Raw genomic sequence first — 24,217 nt, 5'->3', positions numbered from 1 at the left:
GCAGGGGGCGGGGCTTATTGAGCCTGTTTTTTTCACACAAACTACTCGTTTGATGTAAAACTGTCCTTACATAGTGACAGCTTTAGCAAATATGACAAAAAGTCACTTTTATGAGAGTTGCAGACTGCACCTTTAACGCTCATTCAATCAGGCTTCTGCGTGTAGGGGCGGGCCTTACGGTTTCTCAGGAATGTTTTAACGCGCCACTTGCAGGGAAAACTGCGCTCACATGGAGCGGAGGAGACGTAAACGTTTGTAGAGGCTCCGTCAGAGACGGATTCTTGGTCTTCATTTTCTACAGGAACTTTTTTTTTCTTAATTACAAAACGATCCATTGCAATGGACTTCTACCTACAAGACTCCTCCCCCCTCCCGTCCCTTCACACACGCTATAGGGCAGGGATGGGGCCACAAACACGTGATGAGGGCCACATTATCAACATTCATTTAGAATAATGTGAGCATTAATAAAGGGGTTTTGTCTTTGTGTGTTGTTGTAATTATCTGTATTTTTCTGTATTTTTGTTGTCGATTTGTGCATTTTTGGGGTCACTTTTAGTTTTTTGTATTTTTGACAGTTTGTGTATTTTTGCAGCTATTCTGTAATGTAGTGCAGTTTTGGAATATTTTTGTGTACTTTGTGTATTTTGCTGTCGATTTGTGTGTTTTGGAAGTTATTTTGAATAATAAAAAATATGAAATAAAAGGCTCAAGGGGCTTAACTAGAGCTACAGACAGAGCACCGTCCCTGGCTCCCAGTGTGCAGCAGCGTTACGCTAACGCTACATTCCATGTGATCCATGGTGTAGTGAAGCTTTGTAGGACGTCTTCCATCTTTCCATGGCAGTGATTTCCATCCACAGGTTATTGCCCTGTGGAGGATGTGCTGCTGTGAAGAGCATTACAGAGTGAAGGTGATGAGAATCATATCAAAGGCTCGGAGAGAACCATCCATTTTAATAGAAACACTGTCTGTGAAGGACTTAGAGAAGCTCATTGGTTTCTCCTGCTTTCAAAGTAGGCTTTGAAAAGGATTTAGACTTTTTGATTAAAAGGAAGATTTCTGCGTCATGTCAGTGTCACTTCACACATTTCCATTTTGTTTCCTCATCTTTCTCCAACTACATGTTATTTAAACTTCCTGAAATAATTCCAGACATAAATAGGCAAGACCTGTATTCACTTAGCGAATACGTTCATCTTATTGTGTGTATTTTGTTGTTAGTAACGTGCCTTTATGTTGTTCTTTTTACTAATTAAATTGAAAGTAATAATGCTTTTTCCTCAATGTGAGGCTAGTCCTGGGTAATACATATAAGATTTAAGATATTTCCAGATTGGTGATATAGAAAATTACAATATTGTCTATAAGGATATACATTTATTTTATATCTTATTTTGTATTAATACTTGTTTCAGGAGTCGTTTGTTTGTCCAAACTCAACATTAAACAATCACTCATAATAACTCACTGGCACCGCCCTTTGTTTGTGTGTGTGTGTGTGTGTGTGTATGTGTGTGGGGGGGGGCAGAGCCTCTTTTTTAAATCCTTCACCATCTAAACACGAGCTAATGAGCTGTCAACGCTAACAAACACAAGTTGTTTTCAGAGAAACTCTAAAACTTTTTATCCTCCACACATTAATGATCAATGCAGAGGAATAACAACGACGTATTAACAGAAACATTACATTTATAATGTGTCTTATGTCACACATTTCTGTTGTTCATTTCATACATTTTGTCTTATTTTTGTGTATTTTTCTATAATTCTGTAGGTTTCATTTTGTTAATTTCTCTGTTAATCTTGTGTCTTTTCAGTAATCTTCCTCGTTCTTCGTTAATTGTGTGTATTTCTGTTTTCCTATAGTGTATTTTATTGTAATTTGTATAATTTTTTATTTTTGTCTATTTTCAGTGGTTTTGTCTGTTTTATGGTTTATTTTGTGTATTTCTGTTGTTCAAATAATACATTTTGTATTATTTTTGTATATTGTTGTCGTCCCTTTGTGTCTTTTTGTGTTATTCTGTATGAATTTTTCATCATTTGTCATTTTGTACATTTCGTATTATTTTTGTGTGTTTTTTGTTTTCTTGTTGCATATTTTATTGTATTTTTGTATGACTTTTGAGTCATTTTCCATGCTTAGTTGGCGTTTTCTAAATATTTGTAATTTAGTTATTTGTAGTTGTTTGCTCTGTTTTTTGGTTAATTTTGATTATTTCTGCTCTCATTTTATACATTTTGTATGATTTTTCTGTGTTTTTGTCAGTCATTTTGTGTAATTCTGGATCATTGTTTTAATCATTTTGTGTTTTTTTGTCGTCATTTTTGTTTTTTGGGTAATTTATGTTATTTTTGTGTGTTTTCAGTTGTCTTGTCTGTTTTTGGTCAATTTTATAATAATAATAACAATAATACGTTGGTTTAATATAGCGCTTTTCAAAAATAAACTCAAAAACCTATTACAGGAATCTTGTGCATTTCTGTTTTAATTTTTTTTATTATTTGGTATTATTTTGATGTATTATTGTTGTTGTTCTAATTGTGTTTCTGTTATTTTTGTCGTCTTTGTGTGTGTAAACAGGCAGTGGTGGCTTTTATAAGCTCAGGGTTGCCGGTTAGATTCCTGCTTTACTTCACACTTTTTGAATCCCATGTTGTTTGAGGATTATCAGCAGATGTGTGTGTGTGTGTGTTGCACATGGCTGTGTGACACACAAACACACAACAGTGCCATCAGTGGGTCACGCTCGACGTCATCAGGGCTTTGGATTATTTCATGGTTCATCAGTGAGACGCTATCGTTACACAACGTTCTGTGACACTTCATTAGAGAACGTTCTAGATCAAAGGTGACTCATTGATCCTACCAGTTTGATATACACAGAAATACTCACGGTTTTATTTTAATGCCATTGTTTCATTTTCAAACGACCACTTCTGAAACATTTAATTGTAAATCATCATGTTTCTATTTTACTAGCCACGAACTACTTTTAACTGATGGAAACACGTTTATACAATTCAACAATTATGTTAGATTGTAAATACATTTTCAAAAAATGTCAAAATCTAAATACTAAATCTGTACCATCTGTGATACTTAATCACATTTTTCACAATGTTTAAGTAAAAATAAACATTTAAAGATTGTTCATTTACCAGTGATTATGAAAGAAAACTAATGAGCAGCAACATTTAACTCCACTAAGACACTAGATATACATTCATCATCTGTACATTGTTATCGTTGGAGTTCTTATTATCCTGTAACTCCTCCTATTCTGTTAATGCATCACTAATGACATGTATATCATCTCATAGGGACAATGTCAAGGATGTGCAGTCGACCTTTTTTGGAGCCAATATGTCAAGGTCAAGGTCAAGGTTGTGTCAAGTGTCAAAAGCCAAACTTTTCCATATCTCTATGAGCATTTATTGTACAAGTTTGATGCTTACATTTATGAAAAATTCATCTCAAGTGGAGGATTTTATTTCATTGGACCAAAGCTGTACGACCTACCAGTAAAAAGATCAGTAGGGGTCAAAGTTCATGAACCTATAACTACATTGAACAACATTTCCTTTCAATGTGTGACCTTGACCTTTGCTTAAGGTCATATTTAAGGTCAAGTTCAGTTTTCTGTTTTTCCTGCATTATATAACTCATCAACAAATCCAGATACAGGTTGTCATGTTTGCCAATTTTCAATAGTTAAACACGTATTCACTGAGCTCATTGATGACTAGTGCTGTTAGAACAGGTCTGAGGGCCCCTCCACAGGTACAGACGGGCTACCAGGTGCCTGTGGGCCCCGTGTTGGTGACCCATGTTATAGACGATTCACTCAACTCCCGATACAATTTGATTCACGATACTGGGTTCATGATTCAATTCTCTCACGGTTTATTTTAAAATATGGGACTGTAGACAAATGATGATAAAATATAAAATATTCCTTTATTTTTTTTGGGAAAAAAACTATAAAATACTGTACTATTTTCCTTTTATTTTTCTAAAAGAATCCCTTGATAAACTATTCAAAACAATGCAATTTAACTAAAAATAAAAAATAAGTAAAGGAATAATACAAATGAAGAAGCCTATTAATTTAAATTCTGGTTCTATAGTAAACAATGCAAAACTGCATTATAGTTTTTTCTTTTTAAAAGTGCAACTAAAAATGTTTTTTGTGCCTTAACCGTTGGACTTTAAAAAAAAAAAAAAAAACAATCTACATTATTCTATGTAATTTTAACTCTATATCATGTAATACACTGTATTTTTTAGCTCCAGGAGGACTTTAATCCATTGAGATGAGGTTAAATGGTTCTTTTGCTGTTATTTAAAAACATTTTGTTACGTCTTCTTCTAAAATTATATAAAATAAATGACCTGTTATTGCAGCCACTGCTTGTTGCATAAAAACTTAATATTGACATTAAAATATTTTGCAAATATATCTCGAGTCATAGTCAATCTTTACTTCGTACAAAACTACAGTACACCAGTTGGGTCAACTATTCATCAGCATGTATGTCTATGCTGTTCTATTTTAAATGTATTTTAATGTCTTAAATTAAAGATAAATAACCAAACTAACAATTTTTAATGACAAGAACTAATTCTTTTCTCCTCAGGTGTCTGAACACACCCTGGCCTGTGCTCCAGTCCCTGTTGTTGTTGCCAAGGAAACGACAGTGGTGTACCGTCGCCATGGGGAAGCAGAACAGCAAACTGAGACCAGAGATGCTTCAGGACCTGAGGGAGAACACAGAGTTCTCTGATCACGAACTGCAGGAGTGGTACAAGGTATGACTTCACACACACACACACGCACGCACGCACGCACGCACGCACGCACGCACGCACGCACGCACGCACGCACACACACACACACACACACACACACACACACACACACACACACACTATCACAGTTTCACGTTTAGCAAACTTTGCTCATTGAGTCAAAACTCTAAACACAGTAAATAAGACACAACACTGGGAAATACAACATTCATATTTATGTCAAATATAAACTCTGCTATCATAATATAACATGTCTATATATCACTGTAATAATAAAACGATACACACTTCTATCATATAAATACACTTGAGTGAGTAGCAACACACTAGTCTACTTTATATAAAACACTGCAGTTTTTAGTTTAACAGAAGGAACGTTTTCACATCAACTAAAAAATGAAATACTCAAATCAAAATCATTACAGTAATGTATTTTACAGTTCAGTAAATTCAGTTAAAGCAGAAATAAAACAAAAATACACTACTGTAAACAGACAAAAACAACACAAGTAGGATTATGGATTCATTCATCTCATCAACATCCCAATGTCTTCTCTCATTAAGCATTAATAAAATATCCACTTCCTGTAGAAGAGGCATACGGGCATGTGGTTGGTGATCATCTACAAGCGTAGTCCTCTGTAGGATTCATAAATGCTGAGTAATGGGACAAATACACAACTTTTAATGGATGATGGTTGGTGAACCAGAACAGCCTGATGGAAACCAACAACAAACCTTTGCTGCTCTGGTCTATCCTGTATAGAGATGGGACTGGAAAACCAGTTCTTTCTGAGAACCGGTTCCCAGTAATCCAATTCCTAGGAATCGTTTGTTTGCTTGTATTTCAATTCTGCTCATCGGTTCCTCTTACGTCACAAAAACATAACGATAAACTCCTCCAGCTCCTGTATATTGTGTTTATGCTAGCACCAAGTGAAGCTCCTCCCACCATATAGTTGTTTGCTGTCCACCACAGAGAATCCACCTCCTCCACCTGCAGCTGTGCTGTTCTCTGTGGCTTCTTGCACGGACTTTTCCTCTGAAAACAACAAACTTCTGCAAGAACACACAACTCATCACCAGTTTATGTCCTCATAACACGTAATCAGACACACACACACAGCTGATGACAACACATGTAACAACGGGGACGGTGTCTCTGAAGGTCCATTTGTAGAAATGTAAACAAAGGCTAAACTAAAGCTTTACAGTTTTTTTGGATTGTTTAAGCACGATTTTCAAAACATGGCACGTGTTTTCAAAACACTACACACAATTAGCACAACCACACACCCAATTAGCAAAACACTACAGATCCTTTGCATAATTAAACACTCTTTTAAAAACTAAACACTTCTTTTTAAAAACCACACTTTGTTACCATATGAAACACACGTTTCACATGACTGTACTCTGTTTACATGAGTTACAGTCTGCTGTGATAAACCTAAAACACTTTTAACACTTCTACTTCCCTATGATTACAGTAGGCTACTAACAACAAAGTACAAATATTATGTAAATTCACCAAACACTACACAAGACCAATGTTGCAGACTGAAGAAACTCATTTATTTCTCAACACGCCCAAAATGTTGACATGGAGATTCATTAAAAACTAGACATGGTCTCTTCGTCTAGCTGGATCTGGCCAGAGAATTTCATCTACATCACAGACAATGTCATCATTAACAAGACACCTTGGAAAGAAACGTGATGAATGATGAATCCATCCTTGCATTGCTGCTACCTCCATCTGGTCCCAGGCCTCCTCCATGGATTGGATGAGGGGTACCTCAGCCTGGAAACGGAGGTCATATACCTTCCACCGCCATGCTGAGAAAAACTCTTCTCTAGGGTTGAGGAATGGAGAGTATGGTGGAAGATATAAGACGGTGAAATGTGGATGTATTTGATGCTGTTATGTTGTGCTATTGGTCCAAGAATGTAAGTATGAGTGCTGTGTTGTACGGCCCATATGGGCATGGTGGTGGAGGACCCCATTCGGTGTAATGGCTGCCCAGAGTGTTATATTACCCCCACGTTGCCCTGGGACATTGACTATAGCCCTGTGGCCAATGATGTTTCTGCCCCTCCTTCGTGTTCTCGTCAGGTTGAACTCAGACTCATCTACGTACATGAACTCATGCTGGATCTCCTCTCCATCCATTTGTAGAACTCTCTGAAGAACAGTATCAGGCAAAATTGTGTAGTTCAGTGTAGATCTAGTATAGATATTACAGTATAAGATAATGAGACAGTAAACATGATCACACTGCTAAAGTGAATACATAACTCTACATAATCATGTTATAGTTGTTTCATCCTTTCAGAATTGTGCTCCAAAGACACTGGATAAATGATCTTCATTAGAATATGGTTCTTTTTTATGATGCGTGTCAGTGTTGATGTCCAGACCTGATGGACATTGTTGAATATGGTTATTGATAATGTTAGCTTGGAGCTGATTGAGTGTTATTGCATTGTTAGCTAAAACCATGTTTACTATCTCCCTCTCTTGTTGTTCTGTGAACATGGGAGGCCCCTCCCCCTTGTCGTTCCTGACCCTCAATCCTATGTAGAAAAAAAAGAACAGTTTACAATACAAGTCATTTCACAGGAAAATGTAACAGAAGTGCTGATAGTGCATATATTAATGTACAGTAAGCAATTACTGAAACCGTGCAGATGTTTTTGATATGATGATATTTTTACAAAACCTATTTTCCAGTCAAAATGTTCTTATCACACTTGCCACTGTATATCAGCTTAGATATGGCTGTACTCACAGTCCAGCCTCCCTCACAACACTGGTTGATAACGTGGTCAACCAGTGTTGCACGGATCTCATTTGTCAGATTCTGTCCTCTTTGAGAACCTTCTTGTTTTCCTCTACCTCCAGCATGGCCTCCTTCTCTTCCTCTGTTGATTCCTCCTCCTCCTCCTCCTCCTCCTCCTCTTACTCTTTCTCTGACTCTTTCCATTGTGCTTGAAGACGATTAACTCACCTGGTGCTTTTTATAGGGCTTACACACCTGATTAGTGTGTCTACAATTAAACAAACAAGTGCTTCTCAAAGGTTTTACTAATAGTGTACGACTATTAATTTTAGTGTGGAAGCAATCAAAAAAAAACTGTAAATAAATAACAATAAGTGCAGCTGTACTTTTGGTTCATATGTTATTTTTTACAGAAGAATTATTTGTTTTATGTCTGAATTAGTTTTGGATCAAGTTGTTCAAGTTCAAAAGGAGCACTGTAAATATTATCAAATGTTTGTAGCTAAAATGTGTCATATGTTGTAATAATAATAATAATAATTCATCAATTTCATATAGTGCTTTTGTATATATTATTATCCAGTGAAAACAATCTATACCTGGTGGATTAAAATAGAGCTGATATTGCTGCAGGAAATTAAAGAGACAGAGATAATATAATAAATAGTTTGTATTATTTCATTCCTTCACCCAATGAGAATCAATAAGAGAATCAGTAAGGAATCAAATTTATAAGAAGTATCGCTAAATTCATATCAATTCCATCCCTAGTCCTGTACGACTGCATCATGAAGTGCACTAATGTGTAATGGTACAGTACAGTAAATACTGTACTATGTCATTATGGAGGGTTTAGATTAGGATGGACTATCATCTGAAATATTTGTCCTTGCATGACCTCTCTCTCTCTCTCTCTCTATCTCTCTCGCTCTCTCTGTCTCTCTCTCTCTGTCTCTCTCTCTCTCTCTCTCTCTGTCTCTCTGTCTCTCGCTCTCTCTGTCTCTCTCTCTCTGTCTCTCTCTCTCTCTGTCTCTCTCTCTCTCTGTCTCTCTCTCTCTCTCTCTGTCTCTCTGTCTCTCGCTCTCTCTGTCTCTCTCTCTCTCTCTCTGTCTCTCTCTCTCTCTCTCTTCTCTCTCTCTCTCTCTCTCTCTACCTCTCTGTCTCCCCTCGTCTCTCTGTCTCTGTCTCTCGTCTCCCTCTGTCCTCCTCTTCTCTCTGTCTCTCTCTCTCTCTGTCTCTCTCTCTCTCTCGGTGTAAGAGTGCTTATTGTCATTTTAACACAAGCCTGCTCAAAGATCAAGTTATTAAAAGGGCTTTTAAAATTTTCTGGCAGTCCCATAGTAGTAGAGAGTCTGATTACAGTTCTCTGCAACAATGGTGGGATGTTGGGAAGGTGCAGATTAGACAGTTGTGTCTTCAGTATACTCTCAATGTCACTAGAAGCATGAATGGGTCACTTAAGGCTCTGGAGAGAGAGGTGGAGGAGATGCAAAGTCAGGCACACCACGGGAAATCGAGAGCATATTGAAGCTCTCAAAAACAAACGATCTACTCTATCTGACCTTCTGGGGGTCTCTGCACAGGGAGCCATGGTCCGCTCTCGGTTCCAATATGTGGCTCTCATGGATGCCCCATCACATTTCTTCTTTGGGTTGGAGCGGAAAAACGGCCAGAGGAGGCTGATGCACTCTCTGCGCTCCAGCTCCGGGCAGCTACTGACGGAGTCGGCAGAGATCAGGGAACATGCTGCCTCCTTTTACAGGTCCTTATACAGGAGTGAGATCCAGGAAGGGGCGGAGGAGGCACAGGCCTTCTTTGAGGGCCTCCCTCAGGTTCCTGCTGACCTGAGGGCAGAGCTAGATGCCCCATTAACTGCTGGTGAACTACAGGCAGCACTGAAAAGTATGCAGAGTGGGAAAGCTCCGGGTATCGACGGGCTGCCTGTGGACTTTTATAAGGCTTTCTGGCCTGAGATGGGCAGAGACCTGCTGAGGGTCCTCAGAGACAGTCTCAGGACAGGGCGGCTGGCCCTGAGTTGTAGGAGAGCGGTCCTGACTCTACTCCCCAAAAAAGGGGACCCGCAGGACATCAAAAATTGGAGGCCTGTGTCCCTGCTCTGCAGTGACTACAAACTGCTGTCCAAGGTGCTGGCCACTCGGCTGAGGAAGGTGATGGAATCCGTGATCCACGTAGACCAGACCTACTGTGTGCCCGGTAGGCTCATTTCAGATAATGTGACACTAATTCGAGACATTTTGGACCTCTCTAGAGCATTGGGCTTCGACCTTGGTCTGATCTCTCTCGACCAGGAAAAGGCTTTTGACCGGGTTGAGCATCTGTACCTCTGGCGCACGCTGGAGGCTATGGGGTTCGGCTCTGGTTTTATAGCCATGATCCGGGTGTTGTATGGTGACATTGAGAGTGTGCTGAAAATAAATGGTGGTCTGGGGGCCCCGTTTAAAGTTGGACGAGGGATTCGACAGGGCTGCTCAATGTCAGGGATGTTGTACTCTCTGTCGTTGGAGCCTTTTTTACATAGACTCAGGGCGCAGCTTTCCGGGGTGTCATTGCCAGGGAGCATGACCAATTTTAAAATGTCTGTTTATGCTGATGACCTCATTATCCTGGTGACGACACAAAGAGACATTGATGTACTTAATAAGACTGTGTGTGCTTTTAAGAAGATTTCCTCTGCCAAAGTGAACTGGCTTAAAAGTGAAGCGGTCGCAGTTGGGAACGCTTCGACAAGGACACTGTGTCTACCTGAAGGCCTGACGTGGAGGTCAGGTGGGCTGAAATACCTCGGAGTCTATCTCGGGGATGAGACCTTCATTGCCCAGAATTGGACTGGTGTTTTAGAAGCTGTTGAAGGTCGTTTGAAGAAATGGAAGTGGATCCTCCCACGGATGTCATACAGGGGCCGAGTCCTGGTGATCAACAGTCTGCTCGCTTCCATGTTGTGGCATCGGCTGGTGACTGTGGAACCTCCAGGTGACTTGTTAGCGAGACTGCAGGCCATGCTGGTGGATTTCTCCTGGGATTGATTACACTGGGTTCAGCAAAGTGTGCTTTTCCTGCCAAAGGAGGAAGGGGGGCACGGTCTGATACACCTAGCCAGCCGGGGAGCTGCCTTTCGCCTCCGCTTTATCCAGCGGTTCCTGACCGCTCCTGCCGGCCTGGTGTGGCGACCTTTGGCCTGTGCCATATTGAAGCAGAGTGGAGGGCTGGGTCTGAGTGAGTCGCTGTTCCTGATGGATTTTAAAGGTCGGACAACGGAGAAGCTTCTGTCCTTTTACCAGGGAGTTTTTAAAGTTTGGAAACTGTTCTACCTTCGCCGTTCCGAGCCCTTTCCTTCTTTGTCGTGGCTACTGAGGGAGCCAGTTGTGTTTGGGTCCCGTCTTGGATGCGAGGCAGGATCGTCCGCAATCCTGAACAAGCTTTGCAGCTCGAAGGTGCTAACCCTTCTCCTCAAAGATGCAGAAGGATTGGCATCGCAGATCGGTCAGGATTGTCAGCCATTTCCTCCGTCGACTCAAGGGCCAACTTGTGGAGTCTGAGCTGCGGCTCCTTGCAGGTCACGGTAAGAGGCGATGTGTGCCAGACCCCACAGATACCTTTTCGGAGTGTGCGTTGATGCCAAGAATGACACATCATGGAGAGTTTTTAAGACTGAGGGCCTCTGTGGCCATTTCTTTTGGGGAAACTGGGAGACGGGAGTTTTACTACCTTTCTGTTAAAGTTTTAAATCAGGTAAAACTAAGTGGTCGACCGGATACTCCATGGAGGTCACACTTGGCCCTGAGTGACTCACGAAAACCTGAGTGGAGTACACTGTACAAACCTCCACTGACTAAGAGGGGAGGGGACCTACAGTGGCGTATTCTTCATGGTGCAGTTGCAGTCAACTTTTTTGTGTCAATTCTTGACCCCACGGTGTCTGGGTGTCTGATCTGTGCCCTTTCTGCTCCCACAGGGAAACTGTTTTTCATTGTTTTGTTGAGTGTTCTCGGCTTGCTGCCTTTTTTTGTTTGATGTCCCAGTTTTTCTTGTTGTTTGGCCTCACTTTTAACACACATTTGTTTATTCTAGGGATCAGACAGGTAAAAAAAAAGGAAAGTTCAGTGCCGGTTACTGAACTTCCTGCAGGGGCAGGGCAAAATGGCCGTGTATCTCAGTCGGAAGAACAAAGTCAATGGATGTGGAGATGATGATGTGGTCATTATCTTTAAGAGAATGATCAGAGTGAGGTTAAAGGCTGATTTTCTTTACTTTGTCATGTGACAACCTGCAGGAGTTTGAAGATCTGTGGTCACTGAAATGTGTGCTGTGTTCAGTGGTTAAGGGGGAATTAATTTTTGGTACTGTTATTTGAGTGTTCTTGTACTGTTTTAGCACCGATTTGTAAATAAATGTGACTGGAAAAATCAAAATCTCTCTCTCTTTCTCTCTCTCCCTCTCACTCTCTCAATTCTTTCAAAGTAAGTTAGCTTATTTTTAAACGTGTATAATAACCCAGACATCAGCAGTACAGTAATGTTCTATAAAACAGGTTATGTTCAAACTCTGAGTATCTCATTCCTGATGGCGAGGTATGTTCTTTTCTGAGTCTGTTACCATGGCAACATTGTCCGTGAACTAAACCTGGTCGCTGGCACGTTTTATCAAAGAAACCCTGGGTTTCTACCTGGCTCCGCCCACATGAACACTTTAATGAACCTTAACACTTTTCCCTGAAACACATTAGTAACATCACACACCACAGACGTGTTCACATCATTACTAATGTTGATTTATGTTTTTTTTTTTTGTGCAAACGGTAATTTTCTTTCTAACATTGTAGATGTAGATCATTAAGTGAAACACACTGAGAGGTTGATCTACATTAAAACATCTACTGACGTCTGTAGTAAAGTTCACTGAATACAAACCTGTGGATAATATAAAGGATGAGATGATCATTTAAATTTATCTATTTTTAAGGCTTGATTATAGTTTTATATTGTTATACAGTTAAATCTTTAGATCATACATCTATAAAGTTATGATGACACAGTGAATTGTGACGCTGCTCTTGAAAGTGCTGGGTCACGGGTTCTCGTCCCGCTTCAGTGTTTTTTTATGACATTTTTTAGGACGTTGAGATGATTCTGGCGACAATATTACATTAAAAATCAATATAAATGATGCGATATCAAGCGGCATTTACTGTCTTTATATCCAGTGTAACAGGAGGACTCTCTATGCAGACATCCTATGCTGCTGTCACGTCTCCTCAGACACATTTTATTATTATTATTCACAGCTCGTCACGTCACTGAAGCAATAAAGTGATGAAGTGACCAAAAAGTGTGACTAATTATGGGTGATTTAAGCCACTATAATCACTGAAGACTGAACACACCTTTAGAACAGGATCATATTCATCAAACACCGACTTATTTCACCCGTTACGGTGAATAAATCACTCTATTCCGTTTGGTTGTCATGGCAGCTCGAATAAATCTCTGATCCATTGATGATGGCTTTTTATCGCACGCATGCACCTAAGTAACCCAAGGTTTACATACTCAGGGCTGATTAACCCACTTCATACCAGCTGTAATGGAATCAGATACACAGAGTTTCCCATCGCTGGGTATGTTGACCCAGAGTTTATGGATAGACTCAGAGTTTGTTAAACCTCCTTTATGGAACACCCTCTGGTTGTGTATCCTTCAAAATAAATTAACAGAATTACAGAGAAATAACAAAAATTCACAAGATGACTCCAGAAACACACAAAACTGCAACAAACACACACAAAATATCTCAAATTCACAACAAAAACACCAACAAAATCACACAAATAACACAAAATAACCAAAAACTCACAAAACTGCAACATAAACAACAAAACACGCAAAAACCACAAAAACAGAAATATCATGAATTATTTAATTGAGACGAGTTAGATTTGATTAACTTATAACTTATTCAAATCTAATTCATCTAAGTCAACATGAATTCGTTTTTTAAGGCAACATTTTTGCATATTTTTGTTAATAAGTAAAATTAACTTATTATTATTTATGGTGAATAAACCATGAAGGGACGTTGGAGCTGAAGCTGTTTTAACTGGAAAAAGAAAATTAAATAAATAAGAATGAACCAACAACCAAAAAGAGAGAAAAAATATTTCCTCAAACGTAAAATAAATATGATTTAAACGTGTGATTTGATCCAAAAACATGGAAATAAGGCTTTAGTCCAGAGGTAGACAACTTTTATTACACACAAAAATGTGTTTGTTTGATCAGAGGGTCACATGATCAACATTCATGACTCAGCATTTAGAATAATGAGTGATCTGAGCATTAATACAGTAAAGAAATAAGTTTTTATTGTAATTTTGTGTGTTTTTCTCTCATTCTGTGTATGTTTGTTGTTGCCTTGCTTGTTGTGAAGCATTGTGTGCATTTCTGTCGTCCTTTTGTTTGTTTTTCCTGTAAAATATATGTTTTTTGGAGTCATATTTTGTATTTGTGCTGTCATTTTGCATTTTTTTGGAGTCATTTTTTTGTATTTCTTGTCTTTTTGTGTACTTTTGTTGTTATTTTCTGAAATTTTGTATATTTTTCTGACTAATTTTGTGTTTTTACTGTTGTCGTTTTGTTCATTTTTGTAGTAGTTTTGTGTGTTTTTGGAGTATTTTTGTCTTTTACTCCATTTTCCTAGATTGTTGTATTTTTTTGTATTTTTAAATGTATTCTTGCTCTTGTTTTGTGTATTTTTCTGTCCTTTTGTACATTTACTTTGGCGGTCACATGACATTAGACCTAGGGCCAAATTTGGCCCCTAGGTCACCAGTTGCTTATGTCTGTTTTATTGTGTGTCATAGCGATATTTCCATTTTACTGTAAGAGAAATGCAGCCAATCACCATCAAGCTTTGCAACCAAATCACTCACATAGATTTACATTTCTACACATTGACTTTTCTGTTTTCCATTCCAATCAATAGTGTGTAAAAATGTGATGTTGTTGTAAAACATGCACGTGAGCTATTTCTGTGTCACGTTGGTGCCTGATGTTTTTCCCGTTTCAGTATAGTGTGTAATCACAGATTAACAGAGTTCCTGGTAATAACGTTTTAATGTAAAGATCAACGTAGAACAGCTTCTACATCACAGATGTGCAGATTAAAGCTTTACTGGACACACGCACGCACGCACACATACATCTATGTTTAATGTCTGTGTGGATTAAACTTCTCCACATTGAACTATAAACCTGTTGACCTTTACATTCTACTGTAGACATTAAACACTTTTATTTTATTTTTATTTATTTATTTATTCCTGTTATATTGTGTGTATTTGTACATTTTGCTGTTATTTTTTTCTCTTATTTTGGTGTATTTTTTATTTTTGTCGTTATTTTGTGTATTTTTAGGTAACTTGTGGTTTGTTGTGTGTTTTTTAGTCGTCTTGTCTGTTTTATGGTTAGTTTTGTATATTTATTTTATCATTTTATGCAGTTTTTTGTATCTTTTATGTTTTTTTGCAGACAAAATTTCCATTATTTTTGTGCATTTTGTGGTATTTTTGAAAGTGTTATTGTCATTTTGTATATTTGAGTCATTTTATTTTTTTTTAATACTTTGTTGTCATTTTTTCCCTTTTTTTAAATGTTAATGTTTTTTGTGTATTTTATGGTTTTATTGTGTCATTTCATTTTTGTTTGTATTTTTGTTTCGTCTGTTTTATGGTTAGTTTTGTATATTTCTGTTATTTTATGCAGTTTTGTGTTATTTTTGTGTGTTTCTGTTGTCCTTTTGTGTTTTTTGTATTAATTCTCTTTGTTTTTTGGAGTCATTTTATGTATTTTTCTATTAATTTTGTTAGTGAAACAGAAGATTTTGCATATTTTTAGTTGTCTTGTCTGTTTTTTGGTTAATTTTGTATATATCTGTTGACATTATGTTAATTACTGTTTATTTTAGTGCATTTTAATTGTCTTGTGCCACTCTTTGTTATTTTGTGTATTTCTGTTGTGTTGTTCAACATTTTGTGTTATTGTTGTTGTTATTTTGTGTTATTGAGTAATTCTATGTATCTTTGTTTTCTTAATGTAAATGTTTCTGTTATTTTTCTGTTTTTTTAATCGTCTTGTGCAACTTTTTGTCATTTTGTGTATGTTGTCATTTTTTTACATTTTGTCATCGTTTTGTATATTTTTGTCATTTTGTAAATTCATCACTTACTGTTTTAGTTTTTTTCTTTTGTCTTGTCTGTTTTTTTGTTGTGTTTATGTATTTTTAGTCGTCTTGTGCATGACTTCTCGTACCTTTCCAGCTTCTTCAGCCTTTAAACTGTATTCACGACTTTGTCTCAATCCTTTAACTTCTTCCAGACTTTTAATCAGTCCCACCAGTGTTTTTGTGATTGTTTAGGGCTGAAATGCCTGATTTTGGGGCCATTTTTCCAAACGTTGCGGTAACAAATTGCATTGTTTTCTTCAGCCCTAAAACATACTTTACTCACAATTAAGTTAATTATTTCTTCCAATTATAAATACATATTGCCCAGACATGTTCTAGAAAAATATGCTTTATTGTTGAAAAGCAAACACCAACACAATTTTGTAAAACATGCAAACACTTATTATTTTTTTAGCTTATACACTGAACACACCCTGAACACAAAAGATGCAACAGTTTTTAATCAAAATGATCATCAGAAGTTCAAAGTAAACAATAATGAACTTAAAGAATCTTAAAGTGCATAACATGAACCTGTCATGAAGACATAAAGAAAAATAATTAAAAACTACAAAGCATTAATGAACCTACTGTATGTAATGATATTGTGTACTTCCTGTTTGTTCTCCACATAGGGTTGTACACTGGCTTTTATTCTATTGACGTGCTTTGCAGAAGCAAAATATTTGTCCATAGATGATTTCTGCTTGTGCAAAAAAAGTTTACCTCCACTCTTATGAAACAACGTTAAGTTCTGTTTTACACGATCTTTAGCCAATATTTTTGTTGGCAAATGCAAAGTATTTCTATCACACGTGACTCCATTTAATGTTTCTACGAGCACTGGTTGAAAACAGGATGTGATGTCGGCATTTTCTTCTTCGTAGGTTCCTTGTAAGCAGCGCCAAGCATAGACATAATATACATAGACGCACTGCTCTAGTGGGCGGCAGCAGTCAATGCGGTGTCTACATATATATGTCTATGGCGTAGAGCCGATAGTACATCCTCCGCTACTTCCGTAGCAACTACAAGCGCTAAAATGCCAAAAATAATGATAAGCGAGCTTCAATATTTATGGTTTTTTTCAGCAAAGTTTTGGGAAAGTTGTGGGCTTTTGGAAAAATTGCATTGTCGCACTGATTTTGCGGAGTTTGCTTGATTTTGTGTTACGAGTTGCTATCGCAAAATCCTGGAGGGACTGAATATTACTGCCAAACAAAGACTGACTTTCCTCCTAAAAAGTACTTTTGCTGCTTAAAAGCAGATTCAATCACCATAACCATAACCATAACAATGACCATAACCATAACAATGACCATAACCATAACCATAACCATAACAATGACCATAACAATGACCATAACCATAACCATAACAATGACCATAACAATGACCATAACCATAACCATAACTATAACTATAACTATAACCATAACTATAACCATAACTATAACTATAACCATAACCATAACTATAACTATAACCATAACCATAACCATAACCATAACTATAACTATAACTATAACCATAACTATAACCATAACCATAACCATAACTATAACCATAACTATAACCATAACCATAACTATAACTATAACCATAACTATAACCATAACCATAACTATAACTATAACCATAACCATAACCATAACCATAACTATAACCATAACTATAACCATAACCATAACCATAACTATAACTATAACCATAACTATAACTATAACCATAACTATAACCCCAAAGTCTGGGGGAAAATCAAATACATTCCTTTATGTGTTTTTTTACTTTAAATCATGGCTGTCAAACAACTCCTTTTTATCATTAAAATGTGATATCCATACAATATGTGACCAATCAGTGACAGATATCAGTTAACGCAGGTTCTTCACTTGTGTGAAGTGTGAGAGTTCTTTCAACAGTGTGAGACTAAAAAAGTCTATCATGTGATATAATGATGGGATTATTTACACAATGAGGCATGTTTCCTTCTATGGGCTACAGTAGAGGCTCTAAATGGCCGGATTTGGCCCCCAGGCCTTGGGTTTGAGACAGGTTTTAAATGATTCATTGGAGGAACTAGAGTATTTGCATTTCCTGAAGAAAATGCAAGTGAGGATACATTAGCTTAGCATTGGCAAGCATTAATTTGTATTGGCATTAGTATTAGCTAGTATTGGCATTAGCTATCATTGGCATTAGCTAACATTAACATTGGTTAGCATTAGCATTGGTTAGCATTAACATGTCCTAATAATATCATTAACCTAGCATTAGCACTAACCTATCATTAGCATTAGCACTAACCTAGCATTAGCCTAGCAATAGCATTAACCTAGCTCTAAAACTAACCTACCCTTAGCATTAACCTAGCAATAGCATTAACCTAGCATTAACACTAACCTACCATTAGCATTACCCTAGCATTAACATTGCCCTAGCATTAGCCTTAACCTAGCATTAGCCTAGTGTTAGCATTAGCCTAACATTGGCATTAATCTAGCATTAGCATTAACCTAGCATTATCTCTAACCTAGCTTTAGCATTAGCCTAGCCTAGCATTACCACTAACCTAGCATTAGCTTCAGCCTAACCTTAGCATTAGCACTAACCTAGCATTAGCTTCAGCCTAACCATAGCATTATCCTAGCAATAGATTCAAGATTTAGTAACATAACATTGGCATTAACCTTGAATTAGCACTAACCTATCATTAGCATTAACCTAGCATTAACTTCAGCCTAACCTTAGCATTAGCACTAACCTAGCATTAGCTTCAGCCTAACCATAGCATTATCCTAGCAATAGATTCAAGATTTAGTAACATAACATTGGCATTAACCTCGGATTAGCACTAACCTATCATTAGCATTAACCTAGCATTAACTTCAGCCTAATCTTATCATTAGCCTAACAATAACATTAACCTAGCATTAACACTAACCTAACATTAGCATTAACCCAGTCTTAGCAATAACTTAGTATTAGCATTAACCTAGTATTAGTACTAACCACGCATTAGCATTAGTCTAGTGTTAGCCTTAACCTAACGTTAGCATTAGCCTAATGTTAGTATTAGCTTCAGCCTAACCATAGTATTATCCTAGCAATAGATTCAAGATTCAGTAACATAACATTGGCATTAACCTCGGAATAGCACTAACCTAGCATTAGCATTAACCTAGCATTAATCTCAGACTAATCTTATCATTAGCCTAACAATAACATTAACCTAGCATTAAAACTAACCTACCATTAGCATTAACCCAGCCTTAGCAATAACTTAGTATTAGCATTAACCTAGTATTAGTACTAACCAAGCATTAGCATTAGTCTAGTGTTAGCCTTAACCTAGCGTTAGCATTAGCCTAATGTTAGTATTAACCTAGTATTAGCACTAACCTGGCATTAGCATTACCTAGCATCAACCTTATCCTAACAATGGCACTAATTTAACATTAGCTTCAGCCTAATCTTATCATTAGCCTAGCAATAGCATTAACTTAGCATTAACATTAACTTACCATTAACATTAGCCTAGTGTTTGCATTAACCTAGCATTAGCATTAACTTAGTATTAGCATTAACCTAGTGTTAGCATTGAAGTAGCATTAGCCTAGTTTTAGCATTAGCTTAGTGTTAGTATTAACCTATCATTAGCATTAACCTAGCATTAGCATTAACCTGGCATTAGCATTGACTTAGTATTAGCTTAGCATTAGCATTAACCTAGCGTTACCATTAGCCTAGCATTAGCATTAACCTAGAATTAGCATTGACCTAGCATTAGCTTAGCATTAGCATTGACCTAGCATTAGCATTAACCTAGCATTAGCATTAACCTAGCATTAGCATTGACCTAGCATTAGCTTAGCATTAGCATTGACCTAGCATTAGCATTAACCTAGCGTTACCATTAGCCAAGCATTAGCATTGACCTAGCATTAGCATTGACCTAGCATTAGCATTAACCTAGCGTTACCATTAGCATTAACCTAGCATTAGCTGAAAATGAGTGATTAGGTTGAAAAGGTTGCACTGGCAGCAGCTGAACATGTTCAAGGTTCAAATCAGTTGAATAATGAATGGATTGAATGAAGGGATTAAAAATCCCAAAAGAAAAAAAAAAAGTTATAAAAGCTCAAGAAGTTTTAGAACTTTTTCATAGCTTAATTCTCAAAATGTGAATGAATTAACGCAGACGGAAGGAGAAACTGATAACATTAGCATTATAATAATGTAGAAAAGCCTGGTACGGTGAGATTTGAAGGTGAAATGTGGATTTTTCTCTTTTTTCTTCAGGGTTTCTTGAAGGACTGTCCCAGTGGGACGTTGAATGTGGAAGAATTTAAAAAGATCTACGCCAACTTCTTCCCCTACGGCGACGCCTCCAAGTTCGCTGAGCACGTGTTCAGAACGTTCGACACCAACGGCGACGGGACGATAGACTTCCGGGAGTTCATCATCGCCCTGAGCGTGACGTCTCGAGGAAAGCTGGAGCAGAAGCTGAAATGGGCCTTCAGCATGTACGACCTGGATGGAAACGGATACATCAGCAGAGAGGAGATGCTGGAGATCGTTCAGGTGATCCTGATTCGTGTTTCATCAAAGAAATATGAAATAATAAAGTATAGAGATGTGTTTTTAATTCATTCATATTCAGTGTCATTAAGAATGGTAACAGTACCAGTAGACTGCTGCAAATGCTAAGTTAGTATCTCATAATTATGACTTTTTAATCAGAATTATAACTTTCTTATCTCACATTTACATCACAATTATGACTTTTATCATAATTAAATCATTACCTTTTTTAATCATAATTATGACTTTCTTTCTTATAATTATAATTTTTTTCCTCATAATTATGATTTTCTGAATCACAATTATGACTTTTTTTCTTGTAATTATGACTTTCTATTTCACAACAATGATTTTTTTTGGGCAGACTACAGATTTCTGTATTTTAAAGCATAATTTATTTTATAGTATTATATATTTCCACTAACAATCCTATTTTAATCTGAACTAAAACAGTCATGTACAAACTTATTATAAACATTATTTTTAGGTTACTCATTTCCTTTGTCCAATTTTTGCCACTTTTCAAAAATTTCTGACACTTTTTTCAGACCCTTTTGTCAATAATCATCTCTTTTTGTCTCTGTTGTTCTTTCTTCATCATTTTTTGGCCACTTTTCATCCAAATAATCAAACTTTTAATACATTTTTACATACATATTTTTCACTATTGTTGCCACATTTTTGACTCAGGTGTGGTGAGGGTGGACTCAGGTGGGGTTTGACTCAGGTATGGTGGGGGTGGGGTGAGGGTGGACTCAGGTATGGTGGGGTGAACTCAGATGGGGTGAGGGTGGACTCGGGTATGGTGGGGGTGGACTCAGGTGGGGTTTGACTCAGGTATGGTGGGGGTGGGGTGAGGGTGGACTCAGGTATGGTGGGGTGAACTCAGATGGGGTGAGGGTGGACTCGGGTATGGTGAGGGTGGACTCAGGTGGGGTTTGACTCAGGTGTGGTGGGGGTGGGGTGAGGGTGGACTCAGGTATGGTGGGGTGGACTCAGGTGTGGTGGTGTGGAGTCTTCAGTGTGATCCGTCTCGGGGGGGTCGGAGTCAGCCAGGGGCTCAGGTGGGGTGGGTTCAACTCAGCAGTGGAAGTGGTTACATGCATATCGCTAACCCGTTGTGGGCGGATCTGGTCATGGGGATGAGCTGTTTCAGTACGTCTCCAGTTTTGCAGCACTTCAGGTTGACACGCTGACCACATTTTTTTAAATCTTTATGTAAAAATAATGAAAATGTTGACATAACTATTCAGGAATTACAACTATTACTTCTACCAATAGTTTCCATCTTCTGTTTCGTCTACGTCAGTGGTTCCTAAACTTTCCACAGTCCCGTCCCACTTCAGTTATTTAACCTGAACTTACAGTATATACAGTACCTCCTACTCTTGCACACTTAAAAAACATCATAATGTAATATCATATACATTGCATCCCAACAGTGAAATTTGTCTCTTAATTTGACCTATTCTGTTGAGGAATAACAATAATAATAATTAATCTTTAAGCACACAAAAAAACATCTTATACAGAATTATCAATTGATTTATTTAATTAATTAGCCAACTGCTGATTTCTGTGAGAAACAATCTTTTTTTATTTTGGAAAAATAAATCAACCAAACATTAGTTGATTGAAGATAAATCATCAATGCATGATATTGATCAGCCTGAAACTGTGAAAGACAACTCACCACAACTCTGTAATGTTTGGATAAATGTCAGAGTCTTAAATTCCTCTCCAAATATTTTTCTCTATTCTGTGTTCATGTTCGTCAAAGGTGAGAATCCACGTCTACACGAATACGTGGTGGTAAAAATGATCCAACATGTTTAGCTCGTGCAAAGCAATGTTTTTCTCGTCATATTTGTGCTTTTTTGATGAGACTGAGATAGTTTCTTTGCCACCACTAGAGGGCAGTCTGACTGAGGACGACTGTATGTGTCATTAATGGTTACTGACTGTTGCTACAGCATATTTATATTGTAGTTTACAATGTTGTCACGCTGTTTTGTTTTTTAAAAAATTTTTCACGTACCCCTTTAGGCCTGGACGATGAAACAATAACGATAGAGATGTAATCAATATTAATAGAAAATATGTGTGATAGAATGTACATACAGTCTCCACTCAAAGCTCCCTCAAACACGTTGACAGAGATGCACGCTACCAGCAATTATTATGAACTAGAAACTGGACTAAAGCTAACTAAGCTAAGCTAACATACTGAAACATTGTGCTAAGCACTAACGCAACGCAAAGTAACAGAACAGTTTAAAGAACACGTCTTATTGTCATTAAACCACAAACAGCCACTGATTTACTTATGGTCAGATTTAACGCTTTATGGAAGGATTAAAGCTAACATGTCACATGTCATGTAGTTAGCATTAAGCTAACGTCCAACTTGTGAAACACAATATATTTAATTATATTTCACGTGTTCACAGACAAAGCTGGTTCCATTAGACAGTAATGTAACTATTGTGATTATTACACATAAATATACTGTTAGTAATGCTCTCACTATATTAATGATTAAATTATTAAATTTGATCGTGTTTAATTACAGGAAATCAGAGATAATTATCAGCCATAACTTTATGTAACGTATTGTCAGATATGAAATAAACAAGGTTCAGCTGCAGTAAAAACACTAAAGGAGTTATTTTTTTAATATATTTTTATAAATGAGGAATTACCAGTGCATTTCACCCCTAGACCTTCAGTGACATCCTACTTAATACGCCTCATAAAACCATCACCATGACATCACAGCTCGAGAATCCATCCAGAGTAACACATGACCTTAATATAGGCTGTTCAAGCTCACATTCACAATTACAGTAAGAGTAGAAAAGATCAAAGATACGGAGAAATCTAAAAAATAAAAGCTGATTTGAGGAGATTAGTCAACAAAGTTTTAATAACCAAAAGTAGATGTGAGCTTAAACAAGTTCGTCCAATAAAAAGCACAGTCGTCATTTCATATAAGACACCAACGAGGCGATAACGAAACCAACAATTTATTGAAAATTTCAAAAGTAAAGCAAACATTATTTGCATTTGTTTTGTAGAGGTCAATGCTGAAAGCTGTTTATGTTTCAATGCTGAGAATGAGCGCTCATCAGAGGCCACGCCTTTCCGGGGTCTTACGAGTGCTTATCCTTTTCTTTATTTTTTTATTTTTTTCATCTTGTCTGCACATGCTGTCAAAGGTCAACACCACAGGAAGTGCAATCATTATGAGACAGAAATGCATGTTTTGTTATTGCAATAGAATAAATGGATTTATTTTATTGCTTATTTGTGATCATCACCAGCCCTCCCTAAGGAAGGGTAAGAAACCTTTTATTAGAGGGAGGATATAAAAAGGGAGAGCAGTGTTACACCTAAGTGGAGGGGGGGGGGGGGGGAAAGGGAGCAGGGAGGAGAGACTCAAGGTAGGAAATAGAAAGGGTGGGGAGAATAGATTGTTTTACAGTGAGGGTGAGATGTGAAGTTGTAGAATATATTGTGCTTATTATGTTGTGTAATCAGGCCAGTATTATGAGTGCTTATCCAATCACAGGACGTGTAGATGTCTAGATGGCCCAGGTGTCACAGCCTTGAGAGCTGATTGGCTGTTGCTACTTACAGAGCTCTGTTGGTTCTGAAGATTTATAGAACCTGGCAACACAAGCTGAATTATGATTGGATAAAAACTCTACCATAACATATAACACTGGGACCAAGAAGATATAATATGACTTAAAGAGAACAGACCAGGGAGAATGATTTGATTTAAAAATGTTT

At 37.4% G+C, this 24,217-nt stretch overlaps 1 protein-coding gene across 1 annotated transcript in view; it reads left to right on the top strand.

Moving 5' to 3' along the window:
- hpca (hippocalcin) overlaps window positions 1-24,217 on the top strand; it is a 78,282-nt gene that overhangs the window by 47,470 nt on the left and 6,595 nt on the right. Inside the window, exons 2-3 of the mRNA XM_028460775.1 lie at window positions 4,646-4,817; window positions 20,141-20,422. Of these exons, the coding sequence (XP_028316576.1) occupies window positions 4,722-4,817; window positions 20,141-20,422 (378 nt within the window). The 5' untranslated portion in view covers window positions 4,646-4,721. The remainder of the gene's footprint in view (window positions 1-4,645; window positions 4,818-20,140; window positions 20,423-24,217) is intronic.

The sequence above is a fragment of the Gouania willdenowi genome, chromosome 11 (genome assembly GCF_900634775.1).
Source record: "Gouania willdenowi chromosome 11, fGouWil2.1, whole genome shotgun sequence".
Taxonomy (NCBI): domain Eukaryota; kingdom Metazoa; phylum Chordata; class Actinopteri; order Blenniiformes; family Gobiesocidae; genus Gouania; species Gouania willdenowi.
This window is presented reverse-complemented; position numbering and strand designations above follow the sequence as displayed.